The sequence below is a fragment of the Varanus komodoensis genome, unplaced genomic scaffold (genome assembly GCF_004798865.1).
Source record: "Varanus komodoensis strain SLA01 unplaced genomic scaffold, ASM479886v1 scaffold2, whole genome shotgun sequence".
NCBI classification, from domain to species: domain Eukaryota; kingdom Metazoa; phylum Chordata; class Lepidosauria; order Squamata; family Varanidae; genus Varanus; species Varanus komodoensis.
Window position 1 is genome coordinate 55,963,601 of NW_025335568.1, and position 27,667 is coordinate 55,991,267.

Below are 27,667 nucleotides of genomic sequence, written 5' to 3' on the forward strand. Positions count from 1 at the left end.
CAGGCAGTCCAGATGAATACTATGGCTGAAGGCACTGAAAGCTGCAAAGAGTTCCAAGTGAACTAATAGGATGCTACCACCCCATTCAATTCCTATGTACCTGGATTTGTAATACCACCACTTTCTTAGTCACCTTAGTCAAGAATGATATATTTATGACTGGCTTATAATTAAACATCTTCCAGGTCAAAATAACTTTCTTCAAGAAAGAATTTATTATTGCCTCTTTTAGGTAAGAGGGAACGACCCTCTCCCAGAAAGCCATTAATCACTTCTCTTTGCCATGGTATCAGTCCTGCCCAGGATCTGCACCATTTCAAATATCATGTCCCCCATTCTTGATATCCACAAGCTAAAAAGAATACAAAACTACTGGACAAGCAGTAGCTGAGTAGCTTGATTCAGGCTTTGTCCAATATTGGAGTCCAAGTCAAGTCAACTCATAAATTAGGTTAGGCTAAAAGACAGCAGCTTGCCAAAAATCACCCAGTGAGCTTCAAACAATTAAGAGTTAAAGAGATGACTTCCACATACTCTTTTCAGTAGCAGATGGAGATGGATGCATGCCTGTCCACATTTTGCAGTACTCCTGGGCTTAATAAAAAAGTGGTCCAGGGGCATAGGCCTGTTCCTCACTTCTGCCTAATACAGATATCCGTCAGGCATATGGAATGATGAACAGACTAACTATATTATAAACGAATATCTGTTTTAATAGTTCACTGATTATACTTTCCACATCACAAGTATAGGCGTGGGATCAGCTTATCATAAGATTAATTTCAAATTGCTTATTAGCCAGTTACTTGCTAATGCAGCATCCATTCAATAGAGTTTCACAATATTTTGTTATATTTATACATCTTTGTAAAGTATATTTGAATCTTTCAAGCATAATTGCAGGCATGCTGTTGGGTGGGGGCTATTCCCCCCCCACCTGTGTTTCAGACTACAAATTATTATCCTCAGGAGTATATTTGTAGTTTTCAGTGATATTTGAAAGTATTATTATTGTATGTCATCTGGAGAGCTATTAACTATAGGGCACACATGCATCTCAGAAATACATAGATGAAATCTCTGTGCTGTCTGTCCTACATTTGGACTCTGTGACTGTGCAAAGCATGTCTAGTATCTCCAAGAACTCTCTGTTAGTATCTCTATAGCCTTTCTTGGGAGATTAGCTCTGACTGGAAGGATGATTCTAGAATTTCTGATAAGGTCACCTGAGTATCAAAAACCTCATTTTATTATGTGGTAGGCCATCTTTCACCAACCGGGTACCCTCCAGATGCTTTGGACTTCCATCAGGCCCAGCTAGCACAGCTAAGAGAAATTCTAGTAATTGTAGTCCTAAACATCTAGGGGACATCAGGATAGGGAAGGGTGTTGTGGGTGCTAAACCTCCATCCACAGCAATGATCTGTGGATCTATTTTGAATAAATATTGCATGTGGCACACTCACTTGGGTTCAGAGCTAAGTAAGTACCTCCAGCCAATGACTCAGTCAGTGTTCCAAGGTGTTCCCTTGGATATAGTACTGGCTGTCATCCTTACTGTGCTTCCAAGCTTTCTTGCATATGGCTAAGCAATTGTGGCTAAAACTTTACCAATTCCTTCTAGACCACATTCCCAAAAGAACATGTAATGAGTGCAAAACTGGGGGGGGGGGTTATTCTGTATAGTATATGCAGTGCCTTTTCATTCTATTATTTCTTCTGAACTCAAGATGAATGTAGCCAAATTATTTCCCTCTTATGCTCTGTGCCCCTACAGATAATATGCTACCTGCCTGCCACAGAGCTGCTTGTTTCTCTAAAGTTATGGCTCCATCTGTTGTTTTCCAGAGACATGTATACCTGCTGTACAACTCACTGGTAAAATGGATAGAAAGAACCTTTCCCACTTCCCACAGAGGAAGGCTTATTTAGCATTCAAACCAATGATAGTCTTGAACATTTAAAGATGATACTTTAAAAAGGATCAAATCTACTACTGATTACCTGGAAATTACCCTTTAGACTTCAAAACTGAAATAGTACAATGTCTTCTGTACAGAGATCTTACCAGTCTTCTGCAATGCATCAATCAAATCCCAATTGTACCCAGATTCCAGTCTATTTTGATGTGGCTGTGAATCTGAGTTCCTGCTGAACACCCCAGCATTTGTTTGGCACTTGCCAGGAATCCAGCCTCACACGAGTGCTGCACAAACAGCATCCCTCTTCTTTGCTGCATGCAGCAACTTTTGTTTATGTTGTTCCAGATAATATGGAAGAAGTTTGTTCGCATGGCACTCACCTGGAACGGAGCTCTGCCCAAACACTACATATGCAGTATCCCTCTTCCATGCCATGTACAGCAGCCTTTGTTTGTACAAATGTACCTGAAGTGGAAGATTGTCACTGGTTGTACATCCTTCGCTCTGCAAGTGTTTCCTTTTGATTTAGCTTCCTTTCCAAGGCCAAGCCAAGCACCAGAAGAAGCCCACAACTGCTAGTGGGATGGAGTCTCTGCTGCTTCTACATGTCCTTAGCCTTAATTTTATATCTTTGATTCTTCCCACAATCAATTATTGTACAGAGGGGAGCCACCTCTTGCACATTATTGTATGCTGAGGAGAAAGAAGCAGAGCAGCAAGGAGGGGTGGAAGAGATGGTAGTTTCAAGGTTACCTAGTGTAGTTTCTCAAGCGGAGTGTGAGAACCAGCCCATCTTGGAAAAGGAAAGAGACTTTTTAGAACTGGAGTGGCAGGGATTCAAAGGAGGTTCCTTGACCCAGTCAGGTGAAGCAAGCAGGTCAATCAGGAAGTGTCAGGTATTCCTACTAACCCGCAAGCAGCAGGAGTCACCCTGACACTGGAGCCAGAAGCTTTGCTGGGGAGGGAGGAGTTTCAGTTTCCATTCAACTGATGCTTCTCCCACACTGCAAAGAGAATTCTACTCTGATTTATACTATTCTGTACCAGGTTAAGTTTTAATAAAATAACTGTGCTTTAAGGTCTTCTGAAAGAGGGAAAACATGAAGTGACCTTCTCATGATAGTTATATTGGCACAGGGATTGTTCTTGCCTTCATGTTCATTGGTCAGCCATCCTAATATATTCTTGCAGAATCTCTCTTACTCCCTTTTAGAATATTTCTGCTAACATGTAATCATCAAAGTCCAACCCTAGTGTGGAACCTGCCTTTATTTTTGTCTGAAATGTTTGAGTCTATGGACTGAATCTTCTTTTTTAAGGGCAACATTTCTGGTGGCTGTCACCTCTAACAGCAGTGTGAATGGGTTATCAGCTCTAGGTTGCAGTCCACCAACAAAATGGTCCTCCAGGCTATTAGCTTCTCCTTTAATGTTATTTTCCATTTTCACCTGACTGAAGATATAAATTCTGTCTTCCAGTTGAAGGACTCTAGTATACTCTTCCACACACTAGAGGATGCAAGTCTCTTGTTTTCCCACTTCATAAAGCCACAGGATTCTGAATGGACAAAACACTCTTTATCAGTAACAGTCATAAAAGAAAAAATCCCACTGGGTAGTTACTCCATGTTACCAGTTTACAAAACAACCTCTAGATATAAGCATCTGGGATTGTTTTATTCAGGGAATTGCTATGTAACACCATTCCCTAGGGAATATCCCAGCCTGAACTGTGGGCTATTCAATCCATGTGCAATAAGCACTGAATGCCGCTGGAGTGAGCATGTGTGCTGAAGCTGCTGTTGGAAGAGATGTTAATCAAAGCCTCATTAGGAACATAAGAAGCTTCCTTATCCTAAATCAGATTGTTCATCCATCTAGCCCAGTCTTATCTACTTTAACTGGCAGCAGCTCTCTAGGCTCTCAGGGAAGGTATTTCCTATCACCTGATACCTGATCTTTCTTTTTGTTAATTGGTTTTTTAAAAAAAATTACTAGTGGTATCAGGGATTGAACCTGGAACATTCTTCATATAACACCTATGTTATAACGTAAGGATATAAGAAAAGCCATGCTAGATCAGACCAATGGTTCAACCAGTCCAGCACTTCATTCATATGGTGGTAAACCAGCTGTCCACAAAATCCCTCAAGCAGCATGGACACATTGTTTTGCCTACCCGAGCTCCTCAGCAACCACTGTGTGCAGGCATGCTATCTCTGATAAGAGCGAGTAGCTATTGCTGGCCTCTTCCTCCATGAATTTATCCAATCCCTCTTAAAGCCATCCCAATTGGTGGCCATCACTACTTCTTGTCACAGTGAATTCCATAGTTTAACAATATGTTCTGTGAAGAAGTACATCCTTTTATCTGTCCTAAATCTCCCACTAATCAGCTTCACGGGATGGCCCTGAGTTCAAGTATTATGGGAGAGGGAGAAAAATGACTCTTTTTCCATACCATGCTTAATTCTAAGCACTTCTGTCATGTCTCCACATATTCACCTTTTTTTTGAAGCAAAATAATTCCAGTCATTGTACCTGTTCTTCATAAAAGAGTTACTAGAACCCTTTGATGATCTGAGTTTCCTTTCTCTGCATCTTTTCCAACTTAGTAATAACTTTCTTCAGGCAAGAGAACCAGAACTCTGCACAATAATCTAAGTATGGTGGCATCAAAACTTTATATAAGGGGAATACATTCTTGGCAGTTCCTCAGTTCTCAGTTCCTTTCCTAATTATGTCTACCATGGAGTTTGCCATTTTCACACAGCTGCCTACTGGGTTAACATTTTCATTGAGCTCCCCACCACAATCCCAAGCTCCCTTTCTTGCTCAGTAACTGCTGGGTCATATCCCATCAACCTATACTTTAAGCTAGGATTTTTTGCCTTGACATGCATTACTCTACAATGCTTATGTGGAACTGCATTTGGCATTTTGATGCCCATTGATCCAGCTCAGAGAGAACCCTTCAAAGCTCCTAACATTTGCTTTTGGTTTTAGCCACCCTAAATAGGTTGATGCCATTAGCAAACTTGACCATTTCAGCAGTTTACAACTGTTTCCATGTCATTTATGAAGAGGCTGAAAATCACTGGTCCTAAAGCAAAACCCTGTGGGACTCCCATTCACTCAGTTGGGAGAAGTTACCAGTAATTCCCACTCTCTGCTCTTTGTTCTAGAAACTGGTCCACAAGAAGCTCTCCCATACACTTTTGTTCCATGACTGTTAAGTTTTTTCATGAGTTTTTGGTGAGGGACTTGAAGTGGGACCAGATGGCAACCAAGTAGTCAATGAAACCTGTGAAGAACTGGTGTAATGTGTTCATGAAAGCCTGTCCTTGTCAGCAGGTGTGGAGCCCTGTTCTGAAACAGTTGCAATGGCTGGACCATTTTCAAAGGCAGCCCCATTTTCAAAGGCAGCCCCATTTTCAAAGGAACACATTACAGTAATCCAGGCACAAGGTTACCAGCAAGTGTTGCAAGGTTCTGCTCTTCCAAGTAGGGACGCAGCCTAAGCTAGTAAAAAGCACTCCTGGTTACTGACTCCACCTGAGCAACATATGACAACTCAGGATCCAGGAGCACTCCAAGGCTGTAAGCCTTGTTCTTTAGGAAGAGTTCAACCCCATCCAGGACAGGTTGAAAGATGGTGTCACTGACACCCAATCTGGCCAGCTTCTCTGTATGGTTGATAATGTTGAAAGTTGCTGAGTGGTCCAAGAGGATCAACAGAGTTGTACTCCCTCTGTCTCAGTCCTGGCAAATGTCATCCTACAGGGTGATGAAGACTGTTTCTGCTATTCTTCGTGGTCTCTATGCATCACACATGTGGGCTCTGTGTCATGCATGGAGCTGTTTCAGGAAGATTCAAAAGCTGATTAATTAGTATTCAGTGGGAGGACAACCCATAAACACACCTAGCTTGAATGTGGGGCCATGAGTGGAAATCTTCAGCATCAGTGGCCCCTCTACCTCATCAATTCAAAAATATTTATTGCATCCAAGAGAAGGATGTCAAATTTCTCTTTCAACATCCTCGACCTAATTCTATTATTGTCAAGTCGTCTAAAGCCACTCTAGGAGGAAACATTCCATCCAACAAGGAAGACAGATTCCTTGACATAGTTGACTGCTGTTTCTATTCCTCCATAACCCTTTCCATCCACACCTCCCACTGCGGTCTTCCATCCAGGCCAGATGGAGCCCTCAAGAAGTTTCTCATTACATTAACTTCCTAGAACTCTTGAGTGTAAGAAAGTCCTCGCTGCCTTTCAAGCCATTATCCAGCATCGTCATATACAAATCATTATGAACAATACCACAGTAGTTGCTTATATAAACAAATAAGGTGGAACCAGGTCAAGCCACCTTGCCACTCTAGCCATCAACATTTTGCATTGGTGCACCACCTGACATGCCACTCTGATTGCTATTTATGTTGCAGCCAACAACAATGTCCTAGGAGACCCTTTTAGGAGAACCTTCACCTGATGTCACGAATGGGAGCTCCACCCTTCCATGACTCAACCCCTGTGAGACTGATGGGACATTCCTCAAGCGGACCTGTGTGGTACTAGACACAATACCGTCTGTGACCACTTCTGCTCAAGAGCAGGCATAAGTACCCAATCATTGAGAGACGCCTTTCTCCAGTCCTGAAACAGGAAACTATTTTATCTCTTCCTTCAATTTCCCCTAATGCCAAAGGTGTCCTCATGAAGATCTCTTGAGATCACATGAGTGCTATCCTTATAACACCCTAGTGACCCAGGAAACACTGGTTTCCTCATGTACTAGACCTCTCCAAGGGGACCTTCCTTCATCTTCCAACCAGTCCAGATCTTCTCTCTCAAGATTAGGGGACAGTTCTCCATCCCAACCTAAACACCCTCAAACTCACCGCATGGAGAATTCACCCAAATCCCCATCACTAGTGGACATTCCAGACTAGAGGATGTCTGTAGTGCATTAGCTTTCTACAAATCCAGAACCCAACCCATCCGACAATCTCAGAACTTTTATTGCATATGGTGGCTCGCACCAGGGAACACCTATTTCCCCACAAAGACTGTCTAAATAGATACTCCACACTATATCTCTGGCCTATAAACTCTCTGGTCTCCATCTGTCTGGCTCTGTTAAAGCACATTCTACCAGAGCTACTTTGACCTCCACAGCCCTGTATGTTGGAATATTTCTTAATGACCTTCATAGAGCAGCAACATGGTCAAATCCCCTGACCTTCATTTGCCATTATCGTCTCAATGTTTGTGCTAGAGAGGACTGCACATTCGGCAGAGCTGTTCTGTCCCCTCTGTTCTGCTGAGTAGCACCACCCTCTTCTATGAGGTAAGCTTTTCAGTTGCTCACATTTGTGATCCACAGAGACCATGAAGAATAAAGGCATGTTTCCTTACCTGTAATTGTCGTTCTTTGAGTGGTCATCTGTGCATTCACACATACACACCTGCCATCCCCACTGGTATCCTTTATATATATTTTTGACACAGTATTGACACATCTCTGATTCAGACATTACTTTTATGGCAATCTCATGCTCAGAACTGAGGTCTCAGTGAGAGTCCTGCCTTCACACTAGGTATGTCTATGGGCCAGTCTTCCACTGGATATTAATTAATCAACTTTGGAATCTTCCTGAAATAGCTCCACACAGGTGCACAGAGCCCACATGTATGAATGCACAGACAACCACTTGCTCAAACCATCTTGCCCAAAAATGTAATATTAGCAATTGGCTGGTAGTTGTTTACATCAGCCAGGTCTAGCCTATGTTTTTTTCTGACAGCTGACACCACTCCGTCTCTTAAAGGGGAGTTTACTCCCCAAGCATGAGTATTCTGTTTAGATTTTGCAATCAGCCCAAATGGGCAAGGATTGAATGAGCGGGTCATGGGCCAGAATGAAAAAGGCACCCTATCCACATCCTCAGGCTGCAAAAGCTGGAGCTCATCCTGTAGAATGGGACTAGACAGTGCTCTGGACACCTCTGCCAATGAAACTGGGATAACTGTGGTGTCCAAGTCACTGCAGATTGGAGTGACTTTATCATCATAGTGTCATGCAAATTCATCACAGCAGGCTTCCAGTAGATCAATTGAATCTTCCTTTGGGCCAGAGTGTAAAAGGCTCCAAACCACAAGAAAAAAGCTCTGCTGGATGGCACTGTGAGGATGCATGCTGGTGACAGTAAAGCATCTCTTTGTCATCTTTATTGCCATGGAATAGGTGCAGTAATGAGCACTAAGCCATGTTCAGTCAATTCCTCTCACATTCCCCTCTAGCTGAGCTCTAGCTGTTTTTCCTCTTGCTTCATCACCCTCAAATCTGGCATATACCAAGGAGCTGACTGGCCTTTGCAAGGGGGAAGAGTGATTGGGAATGATTATGTCAACTGCTCAGGCCATCTCCATATATCACAGGGTGTCCTGAGCTTCATGCCAGCCAGAAAATCCCCCAGAGCCTTCTGGAATCCATCAGGATCCATCAGCCTCTGGGGCAAGGCCATCTTAATAGCTCCCCCACCCTTGCAGAGGAGAAAGGGGGCCAGAAGTCCAAATCTCAAGAAGAAGTGATTGACCATGACAAATGGGTAGATGTTAGTTCCCGTCCTCCTATTCTCAGATCACCATCTCCCTTCCCAGTCAAGGAAAACAGGTTGAGTGTGACCTTTTATATGCATAGGGCCAATGACATGTTGAAACAACCCCATGTTTGTCATGGCTGCCATTAAGTCCTGAGCTACCCCAGACAAGGTGTCCTCTGCATGGAACTTACATGCTGGGAGTTCTCAAAACTAGGTGAGTGACCACCTCTGTCAGCTCAAGTAGGGAGGCTGCTGGGCAGCAGGGGGGGCAATACACCAGCAGAGTTCCTAATCTGTCTTAATTGCCTAATACAAGGTAAAGGCACTCAAGGCCCAAACTTGGATGGACAGGAAGGAGAGGGAAATGGAACCCCTATGGACTCTGACCACCTCCCCTCTAGCCCTCAAGACAATGTTGGTGCTGTATTGAGTACCCAGGTAGACAAAGCTGGGAGAGGGTAACCCCTCCAGCCTCATCCACCCAGGTCTCAATGATGCAGGCCAGGTCTATGATGAATACTATCTTGGCCAGGTAATTAACTGAACTCTATTTCCTTTTCAATGAGATTGCTGCCACCCATTTCCAGGAATGTTCTACCCATCCAGCTGAAGAATGTCAGACAGCCAGTGTTGTGTAGTGCTTCAGAGTGTAGGACTGGGACTCAGGAGATCTGTGTTCTAGTCCCCACTCAGCCATGGAACTCAGTGCATGACTTCAGGCCGGTCACAGACTCTCAGCCAACCTGCCTCAAAGTGGTGTTGTCAAGAGAGTAAGATGGACAGGAGGAAGAGAATTATGTAAGCTGCCTTGAGTTCCTTGGAAGGAAAATAGGTGGAATGTAAATAAAATGAATACAGAGAATGCATTTTGAATGATGACCCTGTCCAATTCCACATCTTGCTTTCTTCACCACTGTAGATGTCTCTCATCTGGCACTTGTGGATGGGCAGAAAGAACTTAGCAGGAAGCAACATGCTGTATTCCTATATGTATGCACAGTACAGTCAGCCCTCTTCTCCTGGAGTTTGGGTAGGAGTGCCAGATTCTGTACCAGATTGTAGAAAGTTTTGAAGATGTCCTGCACAGTTTCAACCAAGATGGGCAATCAAAGTGTTTCAGTCACAGCTAAGCAATGCCCCTCTACTATTTAATGTTGATTATGTCCAAGAGCAAGCCTTTGAACCTTGCTGGAAATATCCCTCCCCTTGTCCTTTTACTGAAACTTGAAATTATACCCATGAGCATAATCCAAAATTTATGAAGTAACTCATGCACACAGTGGATTGTTTGAAGAGAACCAAAAGACCCTGTACAATAAGAAAAGCTTAGTGTTCACGTGTTGATTTTCCAGGTGTGGACATGAAGAATTCCTTTATTCCTAAGAAAAATAGAGATGTCAAATGTTATTTCATAGCCACTGTTCTTATTTTACAGATGTAAAACTGAAACTATTATCCTAAAGAGCTTCCAATGAGCTTTTCTCCTAAAATGTAGCTCCTGGTACTTCCGTGGTAGCTCATCCTAGCTACTTAAAACATGTGGAATCGTAAGAAAATCCAAGGTTTCTATTGTTAATTCAGGTGCTAGTTGCTGCTGCGCAGTGAAAATGTGACCTGCCCAGTTTGGGATTGCTGAGGACTTTCATAGTTAATACTCATTTTATAAAGATCACCAAATTACACATTACTGAAAAGGCTACAATGGTTTCCAAAGAGCTGTTTATGCTAATAAGGTATGTTTTAACAAGCTCTATTATCTGTAAGTATACACTTATTTACATGAAGGTTTTCAATAATATGCTTTAGAGAAAGTAACCTCATTGGGAATATATTTTGCCTAAACAATATTGTACACAGTAAGTAGTATCTGCATGAAAAATTTGCACTTAAAAGGGTTTTGCTTAGCTACTCTTTATTTATTATTTATTTAAATGAAAATAAATGCAACATATAGAATCTTAATAAGAATTAATATTTATAATTGTCTTTTTTGGCTAGGGATACTATTTAAAGTTTCAGTGGTAGTACAGCATGGGGAGAGTTTAGCTGGGTAAATAAGCAAAGATTATCAGCAAGATTCAAAAGCCTGCTTCAATATATGCAACAGTGGTTTTTAACTGTTGTTTTACAAGCAGTGTATTTTAGGAGTATTTGATATGCTTACTTTTTATACCTCATAATAGCCAGAAATTCAGGTGTTCCTGAGAAATAATTACATGCTAGCTGCATCTGGACATAATGATAAACTATGCTCTGGTTTTATGAGATCAAACCTGCATGAGCTTTGGGCATAGCCACAAAAGGAAGGCTGGAATTTTTCACTTCCACTTTTTTGTTAACCACAATTTAGCATTGTATCCAAACATTAAATTATGGCTAATCCTTCAGTATGGTTTCTTGAGACAAGACAGTTTGAAGTCAGCTTGTTTCAGTAAAGAAACAAGTTAAGACTAACTGCCTTTTGCTTTGCTTTGGACATAACCCTCCAATGTACAGTGTAGTTAGTCAAAACTACACAGCTGCACTGGAAGAATGTGGAGGGAGGAACACAAAATTCCCAAGGCTCACTTAGATTTGCTCACATAATGATAAACCATAGGTTGTGGTTTAACCCAGCGATAAACCATATTCTAACATTATGTCCAAACAAAGTCAAAATCTAAAACAACGGTCCTTCCTGTCCTCCCTCCCTACTTAAATACTGCCCCTACTGACATGTACAAGGAAGAATGTATGGGAGATCAGTGCTAAGCAATCCCACATGTAAGCTGGGGGGGTGTCTTTCAGTCAGCATGGATGTGCTGTGCATAACAAAAGTACTTCTTCCATGTACATCCCTCCCCCTGCCACAAACCACACTGCCACAGTATGTAAAGGCTTGGATCCAGAGTTAGTGTAAGTGGAAACTGCACATGCATGGGGCTTTTCCGGTCTCTCCTTTCTGCAGCTCCTGATATGCCCAGAAAGGCTTCTCCTGAGGGCCAGATGGCCATTAGGGAAGGGCTAGCAAGTGGCCTAAGGAAATGCAGTGGGAGGAAGATTCAGAATAAGTCTGCCAGAGGACGCTTTCACAAGGTGTAGTTCTTATCTCCCTGAGTTATTATTTTCCAAACAAGTGCATCCAATTTCAATATTTTTATATAGAATGAAACTGAATGAGATATTATCAACCTAATATTGCAGCACTGTTATAAAATTTCAGTCATCAATAAACACAAAATAAACGATATTTGGATGACTAGACAACATAAGAGGCTGGCTTATCTACATACAGAAGAAACCATTCCTTTGAGATCTTCTTGCTTAACCTTTCCTAAGCTCATTATCTTTTGATGGGTCAGCATATCTGTATAAGAATATATACTGATCTTCAGCTAAGCACTCAGCTTCAAAAGGGATATAATTGGTTGCTTACTTGCAGCCTCCATGCATTCTTTATATCCTGCCCAGAATACGATCATTAGCATGCATGCATTTGTGATGCATAGAAGGGTGTGGCAGAGTGCAAAGGATATTTTGCTGCCTTTCCCCCTTTATGTCCCTACACCTGTATTTCCATTCTTTCTTCCCCTTCAATTCAGCTATCCCCTCTCTCACTTTGACCTTCTCATGGTATTCTTCCTCCTTGTCATTCATTCCTCTTTGCAGACACCTTGCAGAAGAGGCTACTTCTAGCCTTCCTAGACTGGATGCTAAAAGCAGGCTTAAGAAAACTTCCTCCAGATTGCTGTAATGGAATCAGCAGTGCTGGCAGTGATGATTAAATAAGTGGGAAAGGGAAGGGGGTGCATTGTTTAGGTATTTCCCATATTGACATCATTTAAACTGCAGGGGAAGGCCAGTTTATATTCTTATTGGCTGCTTCTTATTGGTATCCTGTGGAGGTTCAGTAAAAGCTGAGGCCTAGGCATTTTCTGAAAGTGATCTATTTTGGTTTATGTTGTTGTTCTGTGCGTGTGCATGCATGCACGTGTGTGTGTGCATGCTCTCTATCCTACTCCATTTTTCTTAGGACTCCTGGAGGGCATTCTTACGTGCTATACTTTGGGATAGTCCCTTGGCTTGGATCAGTAGCCATAGCTATGAGAGAGGGCTGCCCCTGCTCTTCCAGACTGGTCCTGTCACATGGCAGAGAAGTAGGGCTTTTTGATGTGCTCTGAGACAAACCACAGCTTGCTAAATTTAAAATATTTATTTCGTCCCTTTTTCTTTCTTCCAGCTCACCATATTTATGCACTAAAATGGATTAGCTAGGGTACAGGGATGGGGAAAAAAAACATCACAGTGTAAAAACTCAAGCCATCCCTCTTTCTCCACCCTGCTTCAGGAAAGGGCTGGGGTAGCACAAATGTAGCTAATCACTGCCACAGCCAAGCAACAACATGCCTTGGCTCCCATTGCCACCACCCCCCACCCCAAACTGGCAAACAAGGGAGCAGACAGCACATTATGACTCTCTCTCCTCCCACTGCCTCACAGAAGGGAGATAGTGCCATGCACATGCCAAGAGCATGCCACTCCCTCCCCACCTCACTCTTGCTTCTAGATCTCAGTAGTTGGTTTCTCAATTCCTGTGCTTAGTGCAGGCAACTAGAGTTAAAAGAAATAATGGGGATTATGGCAACAGGCTCAAGAGGATTGAAGTGAGAAATCACGCAGCCACTCCTAAATCATGTTTGCATGCGCATTTGCACGCGTGCACACACACATGCACAAAATTCCACAATGGCAAAAGGATGTGTGAATGTAGTTGATCCAAAGGGAGGTCTAAGTGCAACCGCAGAAGGGGACCAATCCACAAATCTGTCTTCTTTCTCTGATTCATACTCCTCTCACAGCTAGGTCAAAAGAGGGGTTTATCCCAGAATTTGGTCAACTTAGTTTTCCTTCACAAAGAACTCACACCCTTCTATGGCAATGACTGTTATGGGATAGGTTAAGTAATTGCTGCAAGAACTGGAATAAACATATTTTCAGCTCTCACCAGCTAGGTCAGAGGATTTCACTGATTCTTCTTTGCACACAGAAGAGTGAACTCTCAAAGAAGGACTTTACTCATCTATTTTCAGTTTTGACAGATTTCTGTCAGAATTTCCCATCCTTCTAGCTAAGATTTGCCATACCCTTCAACAAAAAGAGGACAAAACACAAATCCTCCCACCTCACCCCACAAGTGTTCCCTCCCACAAGCTACTTCCAAATATTTCACAGTGCCCTGTGTTCCTCAACAAGATCCAATTGCCAGTTTAGCCATGGGTAAGCTATCTAACAACTTAGCCAATAATGTTTCCATGCTGTCACACAGCATCATGGATCAGCTCAAGATTTTGGTGGTAGATGTCTCAGTGTTTGCACTGACCTTGAAAGCAAGTATCTCAACAGACAACGAAATGTTTTAAGTATAGAATCACAGATTCACAGAACAGTAGAGTTGGAAGGGGCCATGAAGGCCATCAGGGCCAACCCACTGCTGTTGCAGGACACCAAGTTTCAGCATCCCACTCCGATGGCTATCCAGTTTCTTTTTAAATGTCTCTAGTGTGGGAGAGCCCACCACCTCTCTAGGCAGCTGGTTCCACTGTTGTATGCAGAAGTAGGCAGAGGAACTACTTCATCCAAACAATTGAAGGAAGGGCTGAGAAAGACCAAAATTCAGATTCATTGACAGGAATTAATGCCATTGTTGGGTAGATGTTGAGTCCCAGGTGCAATTTACTGGCATCTCATTTATAGGCACCTGTCATTTTAGAAGAAGAAGTGATATTTATAGGAAGCAAAATCAGAAAGGCTCTCTACATTACAGACTATTTGAAAACTAGGCCTCAGCACTCTTTTCTCCCCTGTTCACTTTGGTTCAACTTTGGTTCCCTGCCCCATGCACACCTGAAGATAGGTGACTCTGCTTCTGAGATGTCTACAGAAAACCAAACTAGTCAACATTCAGCTTGGCATCATCTGTTCAAGACACAAACAAGAACACTTTTCTTGATGCCAGTCAGACTAGCTCCCAAGGGCATGTACATGGCAAACTTCTTTGCTTCACTTGCAAGGTGAGGCACAGAAAATATTCTTTCACTGATATATGCTTACGTTAACACATCTCCTTAAAATGAATTCATAGCCAATTCAAGAATTCTGTCAAATATTGGATGTTCCAGGAAACCAAGTAACAGTCTTGAACAGCCAGGCAATCAAATGTATTCCATAGGTTACGTGGTAATTTAGGGCTTTCCTGTTTTTATTGGTGCTCAAGAAGAATGGCGATAGAAGAGCCATGCTGAACTTGAAGTGGCTGAAAAAGTTCATTCTTGTCCAAGTAGTACTTCAAGATGGAAACACTGAATGCTGTAAGAGTTGCCATACCCAAAGAAGCCTTTTTGATATTAATAGGCCTCTGTGAATAATATCATCATATAATGATCATGTTCAGACACAGGAAATTCATAAGCTTCAAATGTGACAGGAAGCATTTTTGCCCTTCAGGTCTCTGACTTCTTGGCACCACTGGAAGCACAAATTAGGCAACAAGAAGCATATGTTTAGCTAGATCTGGATTATCTAATATGCTGTGTAGACACAGGGTTTGTGGGACCTAGACACCATTCTTGCAGCATGTTTCAGGAAATATGGGTTTGTTGTCAACACAGAAGGGAGCTACCTGGTAGCAATTGGGGTGATCCTAGTCATCAAACAACCTAGGATGTACCTAACAGAGGAGCAACAGGTTGCTTTGGCTATTGGGCAGTATAGAGATATAATAAACAGACAATACAATACAGGAAATAGGGATGAGAACTGTCATGACACTAGCTCAAATTCAGGTCATGTTGATGCTTCCAAGAATTCCTGTAGTGATCTCAATACCATACCAGGTCTCCACAGTGCATCCTGCAGTACAGTTCCCCAAACTGATAGATAATAGGTATGTGTAAAGGTGGATATACCTCAGGATGTGAAGATATCATTGGACTTATGGCTACCTTCTCACCAGCTAGCTCAGGAGATGTTTCTAACAACGCCCCAAAGGAGACTAATTACTAGGGAGGCCAATTTGTGTGGTGGCCTCTCTTGGAGAGGCACATCACTCAAGGGAAATGCTCACCATAACGGACACAGAACAGCATAAATTAATTGGAACCATCAAGCTGGCCCTGTTAGACCTCCAGAACCAGATCCAGAACAACAAATTTGAACAATATGTCTGCCAAGGCATATATCAACAGGCAGGAAAGTAGAAGAAAGAGGACTCACCACAAGGAAGCCTGTGCTATTAGGACTTGAGTGAAAGTTAATCTCACTTTTCCTCTGTTAAGAGTGCAAAAATGGCAGGGACAACCACTTCATCAGTGTGAGATTTACTCAGGCAAACATTTTTTCAAAAGTTAAAGTGGGCTTTATACGTCTTCTCTTCAGGCAAATCATTTACTATTTCAGAAAGTTGGAAACAACAAAAAGGGAGTTCTGTTGAACTCTCTATTTGTGCATAGGCTTCCAATGTGAAATTTGAACTGGGTGCTGACAGCTTTCATTGAAGTATCATTTGAACCTATAGGACACTGTTCTCTTAAGATTAATTCCTTGAACACTGAAGAGTTTGGTGGGCATATTGACATAGAGATGGCATAGACTGGGTATGTGATAGGCCCTGTTTTTGTTTTTTTTTTTTGCCTGAATGGTCCATTTTTGAAAGTCTGGATCCTTTCTTATGACCTTTCAAGAGTCTGTGGGTAAGGAAGTATTAAGAGCAGCTATCTCTAGGTAGTTGTGAAGTTGCCTTTTATTGGTCTATGAAACTTTGGGAAAATAACCCCTCATGAAGGATATGGGTCATTTAGTTAGGGAAATAGCATCACCAGCTCCTCTTTGGAACAAGCAGCTATGTAGACTTCTGCATATCCACTTACATTATATTTTTACATGAATACTGCATTTATGAAGAAGATGTTGAAAGATGTGTCAATACCTTGAGGATGCTGGTTCATCTGTATGCTCTGCTTTTCTACATTCTGGATGGGAATAATTCAGAATGCCCTCTGGGAATCCTGGAAAAAAAGAAACTCTTATCATGAATTCCTCTTCTCCATGAGTCCCAGAGGGTATCCTCCCCACCTCTGCTGTCCAGGTGGGCAATCAGTGCTTCTGCCTTTCCATATGTGTGGTCATGGTAGGTACTTCTGGGGAAAGTTTTCTGATCTACTATTACTTTCAGAATTTGCTGAATGGTTATTTACATTTTTTCTGGGTGACTGTTTGCCAGCATTTTGCCTTATTAATTGCGCCTTTTACAGTTGTGTCTTGTCTTCTGCTTTTTTTGTTTGTTTGTTTGTTATGACCTGGAAGGGCAAGGACTTCCCCTTCCTTGGAGAAACTTTTGAAAGACATTGATCCTGCCTCCTGATCCAAGGGAAGGATATTTTCTGAAGAGTAACTCAATCGGAATGCCCCTGGGAATTCTGAAGAATAGGAATTCCCCATAAGAATGTATTTTTCTATGGCGCATAACTCACAAGTCTTGAATGCTTTTATCTACTAAGAGCCTAAAACATCCTAGCGAATCATATATTGAAATGGTATGCTACCATATAGATGCTCTTTTAGTTTGCCACTACATAAGAACTGTAGGAAAAAAATTTAAAAAATGCACATCAGGTATTTAACATTTATTTTCGTTTCTCATTTAGTCAGACAACTGATGTTGCATTAGACTTTTAAGTTATTGAATTTTCTTCCATGGTTATGAATCATAGTCATGTATATTTTTTAAGAACATCACTGAGATCAATGGTACTTTCTTAAAAGCAGATTCATTATCAAAGCAGTTGCACTAAAGGAGTGTGAATGTGTTTGGAACTAGGATCTTTTGTAGGCCTCTTGCAATTAAAATGCTAGTTTATGAGCTAAATTCTTTGCCTGTATCTTGCTTTTTTACAAAGTTAGAATACACTGTATATAATTTATTTTAAATGTTGTTTCTGTTACAAATGTTAACTATTTTATTCTATAGTTCTCCAGAGGGTGGAAATAAGAATGAGATGGAGAGAGAAATAATATTAATTCCTTCATTTACTTGTCTAACTGTTTTTGAAGGAATGAAAGTGAATTAACAGTGTTATCCTTTCCTAACAATTATCTTTTGCTACTCTAGCTAGTTTAGTTCTAAAAGACAGTGCCATTGACAAGGGGGGGGAAAAGAACCTTCTTGGATTTTTTCAGCTCAGCGGTGGTAATGTTGCACTGAACACTAATGAGGGAACCCCCACTGCTTTGCCTGCTTTGTGACTTTTCTATTTCATAATTATTTTTAAAACGCAAAACGACATGAGGTAGCCCAGTCATGCCTCTGCTACTTCCTGGTACCTCGGCACTCGCTACAGATGGCAATTTGTTCTTGTAACATATATGTCTCTCTAGCCATTTTCATCTAATTTGTATGGGTTCGACCATTTCCTTTCTCTCTTTCAGGGGCCTTGCTGTGTGTGAGCTAGGGGGTGGCATGACATGCTTGGCTGGGCTTACGGTAGGTCTTTTCTCCATTCCAATTCTATTCAGAGGGAGGAACAAAAGGAAAAAATGTTCCAGTGCCTCCAACTGCTGGGTCAGAGAACTGTCAACAGAATCAGCCGCGGTCAAGCTGTAGAGTCTTGAGAGACCTTCTAGATTGACTTGCTTTCGTATTATATTGATTTTATGGTTGCCTCGATGAGCAGAAACATTTTACCTCAGTATAGTCAATATCTCTTGTTGTGACATTCCAGGCCACGTACGGTCTGTCTTTCATTGCCATAGCTGAAACCCCCCTCTCTTTTCAGATTATAGTCCCCCATTTGCTAAGATACAGGAATAGCCTGGCGAATCACAGTTGGAGCACCATGATATAGCTGCTAATGTTTTGCCTGCATTATTACACCAACAAACATGATCCAGAGCTCTCGGTAATTAGATTCTTTTGAATTAGATTGGCCATTCAGGAGCGTCATTCAGCATTCTCTGGGTTCTGAGTCATGTATTCAGGAGATATTATGTAGCAGTGCAGTGCATTAGACAAGTTTTTATGTCTCTACAAATAAAAGCATATTGTTACACTGATTGGCATTTGACAAACCTGTCGTTCTTACACAATGTGTCGAGGTTACAGCCCAATGTGCGAGCATGTCAAAGCTCACAAAAAAATTACCCTTACAAAGCCATCTGCCTGCAATGCAAAGTTATATGAAGGGCATCAGGCAGTCAGACAGAAGCAAGCTGAAAGGCAGAGTGACAGCCTCGTATGATGGCTCTACTAGATAAACAGAAGCCCGCAAATGAAAGCCTCTCAGAATACCATCATCCGCTGTCACAATGCAATTACGGAACAGAATGATAGCAAGATAGAGGCTCCCACAAATGGAATGATAAAAGTATTGACTGATTTGATTGAATGATTAAAATAATGCAGACATAAAATGAAAAAAGATTGAAGACTGTTACAGAGAAATAGGTGAGGAAGCATGATACTGAAGGCTTGTCACTCCTGTCTTCACTTCCACACAGACAAGCATATTTGCTCATTGTTTGCTGTGCTCTTTCCCCACCCCACCCCTTCCAGGTTGCTATTTCTGCAGATGTCAAAGAAGTTCTGTTAACTGATGGAAATGAAAAGGCCATCAAAAGTATCCTTATTCAGATAGAAAACTGGTTTGTTGGGTTCATTCGTTTTTTTACTGGCTGAGCAACAATTGATATAAAAAGACAGAAAGAGGTGTGTATAATTGTGTGTGTCTGTGTGCCTGTGCATGCACAGATACACACATATTGCTATAAGCAATTAAAATATACAATATTCTTGAATGGATCTACAGTGTTCTCTATAATAAACTGACATTCATTTGCATTAAAAGCATGTATATTTAGACAGAAAACATGAAGCAGCATGATAAATACCTGTCCCAGGTTATATAAATATTCAAATAAGTAAGTATTAATTGTTCTAATAAATTCCACTTGAAAAATTCAACATCAGACATTGCAATTCTAGTTCAAAGGTTTTCAGGTAGTAACTTTTTAATACTACATAAATATCTACACTGTGCAGATATTTATCTGATCTCTGCCTTTAGTTTATATTTAGCCCATGTACTAATAACAACAGTCCCAGTGACTTCTTAACTTCAAATGAAAAGCATCTGTGCTCTGTTAATTATTATTGTCCTCTTTTCCAGAATCAACCATATATTACTACTGTATTCAAATACATTTTTATGTAATCTTATTAGTATGTATGCAGGTAAACAAATTTACACTTTAATACGACTGCAAATTATTCCCTCTCAGTTAACTGAGTGTCTACAATGGCACAAGAGCTGAGTCCCATAGTGAACATTAATAGCTGTTAGAAATTGAGAGGGAATCACATAAGATATCTGTTTGCTTTGCTTCTTGAAGTTAATAACATTTGCATGTTAAGGGTCTTCATTTGGTGGGGAATACTGTAATGTCAAAATTATAGAGAAATCTTTGTTAGTGATATCGGGCTAAAGCCTTGTCTTAATTTCTTCTTAAACTCTGTTGTGAGTTTTCTTTTAAAAGATTAAAAAATGTGTGTTTCCAACATACTTGCAATAATAATGCAGGAAGGAGACTTCACAAATACTTATTTTGTGGGATCTCAGGATGAATATATCTGTTTCAAATACTTGGAGAATTCACAAGTTTAAAAAGTCCTACTTGGAAATCATGTCATTTAAAAGAGTGGCTTTTCATGAGCTTTAAAATTGGGGGGCAGAATATCTTCCTCTTGTAATATTTAGTCATACTGATTTTTTAAAATCTTCCTGGAAAATCAGTCTCATTGTATGCAATGTACTACAGTACAACATACTGCATTTTACCTTCTCCCATAGCCCTGTGAAAAAGTACTCAAAGGAAATGCACATGAGCAAAATGTTTTTAGAAATCAATATACTTAAATTGGGAAGTATTATAGCAAAATGAAGTCATTGAGGCTGCAATCCTATGCACACTTATCTGTGAATAAGCTTCATTGATCTCAGTGGGACTTACTTTTGAACCTATCTAGGAATTGTTAACTTTGATGCTATTTCATCATCCACTTTTAAGTTAGCTATAGAATCATCAGTTGAACACTAAATGTATCTAGTAGCTGTTTACATGACTATGTCATCAGTTGATCCATCATGTGAAGTATGTAACAGGTAACATTTTAGAACAAATATTTAGTAGCTTAAGGTTTTGTTTATTTATTTATTTTAGATTACATTGGAGTAGTCTAATCTCTATATCTGACACAAGGTTCATTATTAAACATTTCTTGACATAACTACCATCTCAACTTTCCTGAAATGAAAGGTTATAACAGGAGATAGCATATACACAAAATATTATTGAGATAACATTTACATGGAAGTAAGTTATGCCGAAATCAGCTGAACTCATTTTAAGTTAGACATTTTTGTGTTAGCTTTATAATCTGTTAGAATACACTTTGTGTTTCTAGTAACTTAAAATATACTATTGGCAGGATACATGAACTCAGCTAGAAACTTCTAAGCATGTGTGTTTCAAATTGTTTCCCTGTATTGGAGGATTATTGAATGCATAGTGTTAAGCTCTGTTATCGAGCTATTAAATTAAACTATGCTTCTTGTTTAAAATTAGAGTTTACTTTTGCCCCTTAAATTTCTTTGAAAGTATAAATGTCATTACCTCTATAATATCAAAAATATCTTTCTTAAAAGTCAAAATGGTGTCAACCTGGGAAGAGGGAAAATCAGTCAGAAGCCAGGAAATCACTAAGCAAGCCTGCTAATTATTCTTAATGGGCAAGATGAACACATTAAGAAACAAATGAACACATCAGTGAAATGTAATTGAAAATCGACCTGGCAGTGGTGCTTTGCATCTGAGCATCCACTTTTATATTATCATCATTGTCAGGCTTATTATTGTTGCTGTTATTAGCATTATTCACAGAGGATACCTAGGGGTGTTGCTTTTGTGTAGTCTTGCCTTTGGTTGAGGGTGGTGGTGTTGATTTATTTATTCTTTTTTTAAAAAAGAAGCTCACCAAGTGTATTGTGTCCCATCAGATTTTGATGGTTTTATTGTCAATGCATTTGTAAGAGTAATAATTTAATTTACTGTAGGGATGTCAACACTCTTTTAATATAAAATCAGTAGATATGGGGAACACACATGTTTGCTTTTGTATGAGCTATTTCATGTTTGAAGCAATCTCTCTCCATGGTATATAACATTTTAGGGTGACTTGTGGTGTTTGACATCCAAACATTAATGCACTCTGCCACTTTTCATACAATCACCTGTAACACTTAAGTTAATATATCTGCACTGAAATTAAATTTTACTTCTTGATAATAATTGCAGTATTGTGTAACATTATTGTTGTCGTCTCAAAATTGCCATCTTAAAATGTTTTTGTTTGTCTTTTGTTTGCTGGTTTATTTTTGTGTATCTTATAGTTTTCTTGGTTATATATAATGTTAAAGGGAAATTTAGTAATTAACCTGGACTCTTCTAAACTCTGAAAAATATTGATCTGAATTTCAGGTGTTGAGGCAGATCTCAATGTGACTGTCCAATGTTATATTTAAACTGAGTGCATTCTAAGAAATACAAGCTAGAAGGACTGAATTCAGTGACTAGGTTTTCAATTAATGACTATGAGTATTCTTTTTAAATGATCTGCATTTTATTATAGCTTTATTTCTGATCCTGTACTTATCATTTAAATACAGTATTTAGAATATGAGACAAGTTAAGGGTGCATTAAAACATCCATAATGCATAGAATTATCATAATAGGAAGTGTATGAATCTCTAAATGATCTAGGAAAGTTTACATTGCAAAAGATCTGTTGAGACTGCACAATATAGTATGTGGATTTCTGCACTGTGTAAAACATGTTGTCTACAATCCTATGTCCAGTTATAAACAAATGGCATGCAGAACTGTTAATTTCAATACAGTGGGATATATGTGTATCTAACTAGATACAGAATGAAACCTTTATCTAGGTACAAAGCTAAATCAAAATTATTCAAAAGAGCTTTAAGAAAATATATGAATTGCCCTTACTTTGAGTGTTTATTAATGTATTTATTCAATTAACCAAATACTTAGTCATTTATGAGATTAGTCATGCCCTTTGTTTTCTGTGTGGTTCAAATCATGGCATTTCAAAAGAAAAATCCAAAGAACAGTACACATAAAAAATCCCACTTTCTTTCTACTGTTGCATGATTTTAACTGTTATTTTTATATGTGCTACAGACATTCATAAACTTCATTAATTTTGCCTTCTGAGATTCTGCTTAGTTTCAGCTGCAATGAATCTCAGAATTGTATTTTTCTTGATAAAACTGTTTCGCTGATTTGTACCCTGGTCTTATGGCCTCTACATCCTCTGTGCCAGTACTATAAATGCCACTATGCTGGTTTACTCACTAATCTATAAGTGCATCATGAAAGAAACATTGCTTAAATTAGGGTTGGGTAAGGATTATGTTTCACTTATTTTTAAATAAGAAATTACCAAAAATTTGCAAATGTTTTGATAAATAGGACAGAAACAATTTAGTTACTTGTCAATTCACATATGCAAGAAAGCATGACTGTCAGACAGAGGGAGTTTAGTTTCTAGCACTTAAATGTTTGGATTTGATTCCCGTTGCTTTCATAAATGTTTATGATTCTGAGTTAGTTATGATGCCATCTCTTCTTTTTGAGAGGCTGTTCACCCTTAACAGCTACATAAGGCAGGTACATGATCCTCTCCATGCTATTGAATATGGGCAGTGTGGATGGATGAGAATTTTCGTATTGTCAGCTTCTTGACAAGAATGTATAAAAATTAGCTGATTTCTTAACTCTATAAACTTAAAAAGAACATCAAGCTCTCTTGAAACTGAACTTTAATTTCTAAGAACTTGATTTTAAAAAATGAATGTATGAAAAACTAAACTGACAGATTTGTCCATCCCTAGCTTAAACCTTGCATTGGTAAAAGTAGGGCAGCAGGAACAAAGGGAATGGGTAAAACTCACCTGGGTATTATCTTGATAATATTCTAGCCACCATGGAGTTATGTCAGTACAAATCTAGTTTCTGAATATTAGACAGAATCTTAGCTCCATATGTTCAGGATTGTAAGACCAGTCTGCATTTCTAATCAAAGTTATATCGAAGTGACTTGTGCTTAGTCATGGAGTTGATCAACCAAGTAAATGTATATCCATGATCCATCTAGATATATGCCCATCACTCATCACCTTGCCACATTCAGCTGTGCAGTGACAATGGCTTATCTTTCCAGGAGGAAATTAACAACTAGTTTTTTGAATAGATTACTTTCTTCTATAGTACATGGTCTTGGGGTGGATTCTGCAGTTGGCTTACATGTGCAAATCTTACTGAGGTTACCAGGTAGACTTCTATGTACATCTGTGGAGGCTAGGGAAGCTACAGCATTTGGTAATGTTTGACTGCCAGTGCAAATATGGCTGGTCCACTTTTATGGACTCATCCTTATGTCTCTAATTCTATCCATTTTACTTCCCACCAGAGGAAAAAAAGATCAGTGGCTAGATGTGTAAACACAACCATTCTGGGCAGAAGAAAGAGATTTAATGCACATCTGAATGCTCATTCAAGTGTGTATGTCTATTAGCACTATGTTACTCTCAATGGGATGCAGATTCTGATGTGCATTCCCAATCACAAGTAACACAACTTGTCGACATGCGCTGGGCCTGCACTAGGACATGCCTCAGTATGCACAGTTGCTTCTTCAGTAAGGGGAACAAGAGCAACACATGCTACAAAATTGTTTGAAACAACAGATGCTTCACACATTCTAATGAAACCTTCAAGAATGGGACAAATTTTACATATCCTATTAGCAGCATTTAAGTACCATGTCCCTGATTTCAACAAGACTGAAATGACTTAATTTCCAGTTTGATGTAATGTGTAGATTGGTCTAAGAGTAATTTATACCTTTTATTTAAATGTCAAAGTATATTAAGAATATGTTGCACTTGTTCTTACCACATGGAACTTTTCTCATGTCATATCCATATGCCACACGAATTGTGTTCTGATACATGCAATTTCATGCAATTATGTTTCTATAAATTCTTAAAAGGGAAAATTCTGGTCTTAAATTTATTAGATAGAAAAACAGCATATTGACTTTAGTAAAACTTATTTATAAGCATTCATGCCTTGAAACTATAGTCTTTTCTGTTTTTATGGCTGAAGTACCAGCACCTTCAGTATGCAGGGGGACTATTCCATCCTCTGTTCATTAAAGAGTTGCTCCTAGTACCGTTAATTTAAATGACCCCTTAAGAAGATTGGGTCCCAAACCCCAGTTCCTTTATCAATCCATATTTAAGAACAGGTCATATATAGTGACCTTCCCAGGAAAATATAACTCATTTCAGTGAAGTCAGGAGGAAGACACACACGATTCAATGTAAGCCTAATGATCTGGTACAAAACAAAACATGAGCAAACCAAATTCAGTTTTATAGTATAGTATAGTAATTACAATATTTACCCTAATCAGTGATATCCAGTTAGATAGCATGTGAATGCTACCCAACATGCAACTTTAAAATGATTTTGAATACAACCAAGTATTGCATACATGAAAATATTTTTTGTTTCTTTCATAGTATTCCACTTTGGCTTGACTGGTTTAAAATAGATGTATGTGTTTTGTGTGCCTTGAAAATAACAAAAATGCAAATACTGTGAAAATGTTCAAATTCCTCTAATGGTAAAACTAAAGTTACCACAACTAATTAGAAGACAGATCCTTTTCAGTACAACTGCTTATAAAAGTTGTAGGTGACAAGCACCATTCCAGATAAGGCATTGCTGCTATTTGAAAGAGAAGAAGGTATCTAGAATAATGGAGTAAATCACCTGTAACACTGGCAGATCTTGGCTTAATTAGTCCATGTTTTGCCACTGTGCATTTCGGATGCTCTACTCACAGTTAACCTAACAACTAATTGTCTGCTATAGCAGCCTTCCCCAAACTAATGCCTTCTGGATGTGTTGTACTGCAATTCCTGTCATTCTTAGCCAAGATGACCATGATTTTTTTCTCATGTACAATGTATTTGTTACATTCACACGCTACCTTTCTTATGCTGAAATTCAAGGCAGTCTCTCATGCATTCATTGGTCAATAGCCAGACCTGCCTAGCTTCAGCATGGTTTCTATAGCTGCTTTGAGTGCCATGTGTTATGGGAAGGTGAGCAATCCTGTTGTCCCTGGGAGAATTGTTTAGTGTCTACCTTCTGAGGTCATAGACACTATGACCATGGAACGGGGAATTCTTACATTCCAGTACCCCTCCCCATTTTGTTGGCTGCTTCCCAAGATCACAAATGCAATCTCACGGAGGGGACATCGGTCCTTCCAGTGGGTAGGGAAAAGAAAGGAAGCTACTGGAAATTCCTATGGCCTCTCAATCCATGGTGTAGCAGTGTACCAGTTCTAGACAGGCTCAGAAGCTTGTCAAGGATAATTTCGTAAAGGAGGAGGATAGACAGACCAAAATCCATTGTCTCCCCTCCTACCCTGTTGGCAACAGCCTGGCAGGACAAAGATGCCCTTCTAGAAACTTCCCGCAAAGGAATGTACTTCTCACATTCTTTATTGAGGTAACAGCCCTCCTCGCGCTCTCCCCCACTCCCTCTCTGCATGTAAGTATGCATGTAGGTAGGTTATGAAAGCTTGTTTATCAATATCAGAATATCTAACATAAATAAATCTGAGTAATTTTATGGATAATCCTTAACACCTATGTTATAGATGTAAGCGATATCATCAGAAGAAACCAAAAGGCAGGAGTATTTAGAGCCCAAGCAGTCTCAAGCTGGTAAGATCTTTCAGAAAGTCTCTTGTATATTATTTCTGAATGAAATTGGCCCTTCCTAAGTAAAGTGGTATGAGAACGAAGAACTAGCTCTCATTCAAAATTGTACTTGTTTCTCACTTGGATTCTAGTATCAAGCAGATTGTGTTTCAGTGTATGAACAACCCAGGCAGGTTCAGCTACTAAGTATGTAGAATTGTGAAAAATAAATCATGCAGTATGTATTGATTGGACATGTAGTTGCATGTTAAATTATATGTTCAGAAAAGCAAGCTTACAGAAACACTTGCTTCACTTCTTTGTCATAGTTTCTCCTATGCAAGATGTGCTAACTGTCATACCAGTATTCCTGCTGAAGGATATGTGGAGCATTTGCTTGAAACTCTAAAATATGTATTTTGTAGAAACTGCTCAGTAATTTACCAGAAGATAGATATATTCATTTTCCATCCTGGGCTTTTAAAGCTGGGATCAGTTTAGTGCAGGACTGGGCAGGATAAAGGCTGGGGCCAAGGCACAGTATCACTTGGTAGGAGGATGGTTTCTTGAAGGAACATCTGAGGCACAGCCAAGGCCCAAATAGATGCAAAACACAATCCATGAAGCAGAGCCAAGTAGCATATCAAAGGTCAATAGTACAGAAGTTTTTACTTTTGTAAAAACTGGGAGCCAGTGTGGCGTAGTGGTTAAGAGTATGGAACTGGGATTCAGGTGATCTGGGTTCTAGTCCCCACTCAGCTATGGAGCCAACTGGGTGACTTTGGGCCAGCCACAGACTCTCAGCCCAACCTTTCTCCCAGGGTTGTTGTGGGGATAAGACGGAAAGTGGGAGGAGGAGATTGGTAAGCCCATTCTGAGTTCTTTAAAGAAAGGGGCTCCTCTTGAAGGGATGATGCTTTCATCGTGTTTGCCTGTGGGAGCTGTCTGTTAAGAAGCAGTGCTTTTTTTGTATGATATATTCCCAATTTTGTTTTCCTGAGATCTTTGACAGTGTATGTGGTATGTTGGTCTTTGGCCTTGACAGCTTTCCTACCCTGTGGTTTTACCTAGTAGTATATCATCCTCTACATGGCCAGTGGTTAAGCATTGTGCCGATTTAGGTTCTAATCTACTTATTTTGTCCTGTAGCAGTGTTATTGGCTTCCACTTGCAATCTGCTATGAAGTTTGAGCCCCAATAGCAATATGCTAGACCCAGAACTGATCATACTTAGAGCAGACCCA

At 39.9% G+C, this 27,667-nt stretch overlaps 1 protein-coding gene across 2 annotated transcripts in view; it reads left to right on the plus strand.

The window, feature by feature from the left end:
• CAMKMT (calmodulin-lysine N-methyltransferase) overlaps positions 1–27,667 on the plus strand; it is a 327,175-nt gene that overhangs the window by 262,341 nt on the left and 37,167 nt on the right. Inside the window, exons 5-7 of one of the 2 annotated variants that reach the window (XM_044429060.1) lie at positions 17,994–18,048; positions 19,117–19,180; positions 26,381–26,447. The exons of the other annotated variant lie outside the window; for it this stretch is intronic. Of the exons in view, the coding sequence (XP_044284995.1) occupies positions 17,994–18,048; positions 19,117–19,180; positions 26,381–26,447 (186 nt within the window). The remainder of the gene's footprint in view (positions 1–17,993; positions 18,049–19,116; positions 19,181–26,380; positions 26,448–27,667) is intronic. 2 annotated transcript variants of the gene reach the window in all.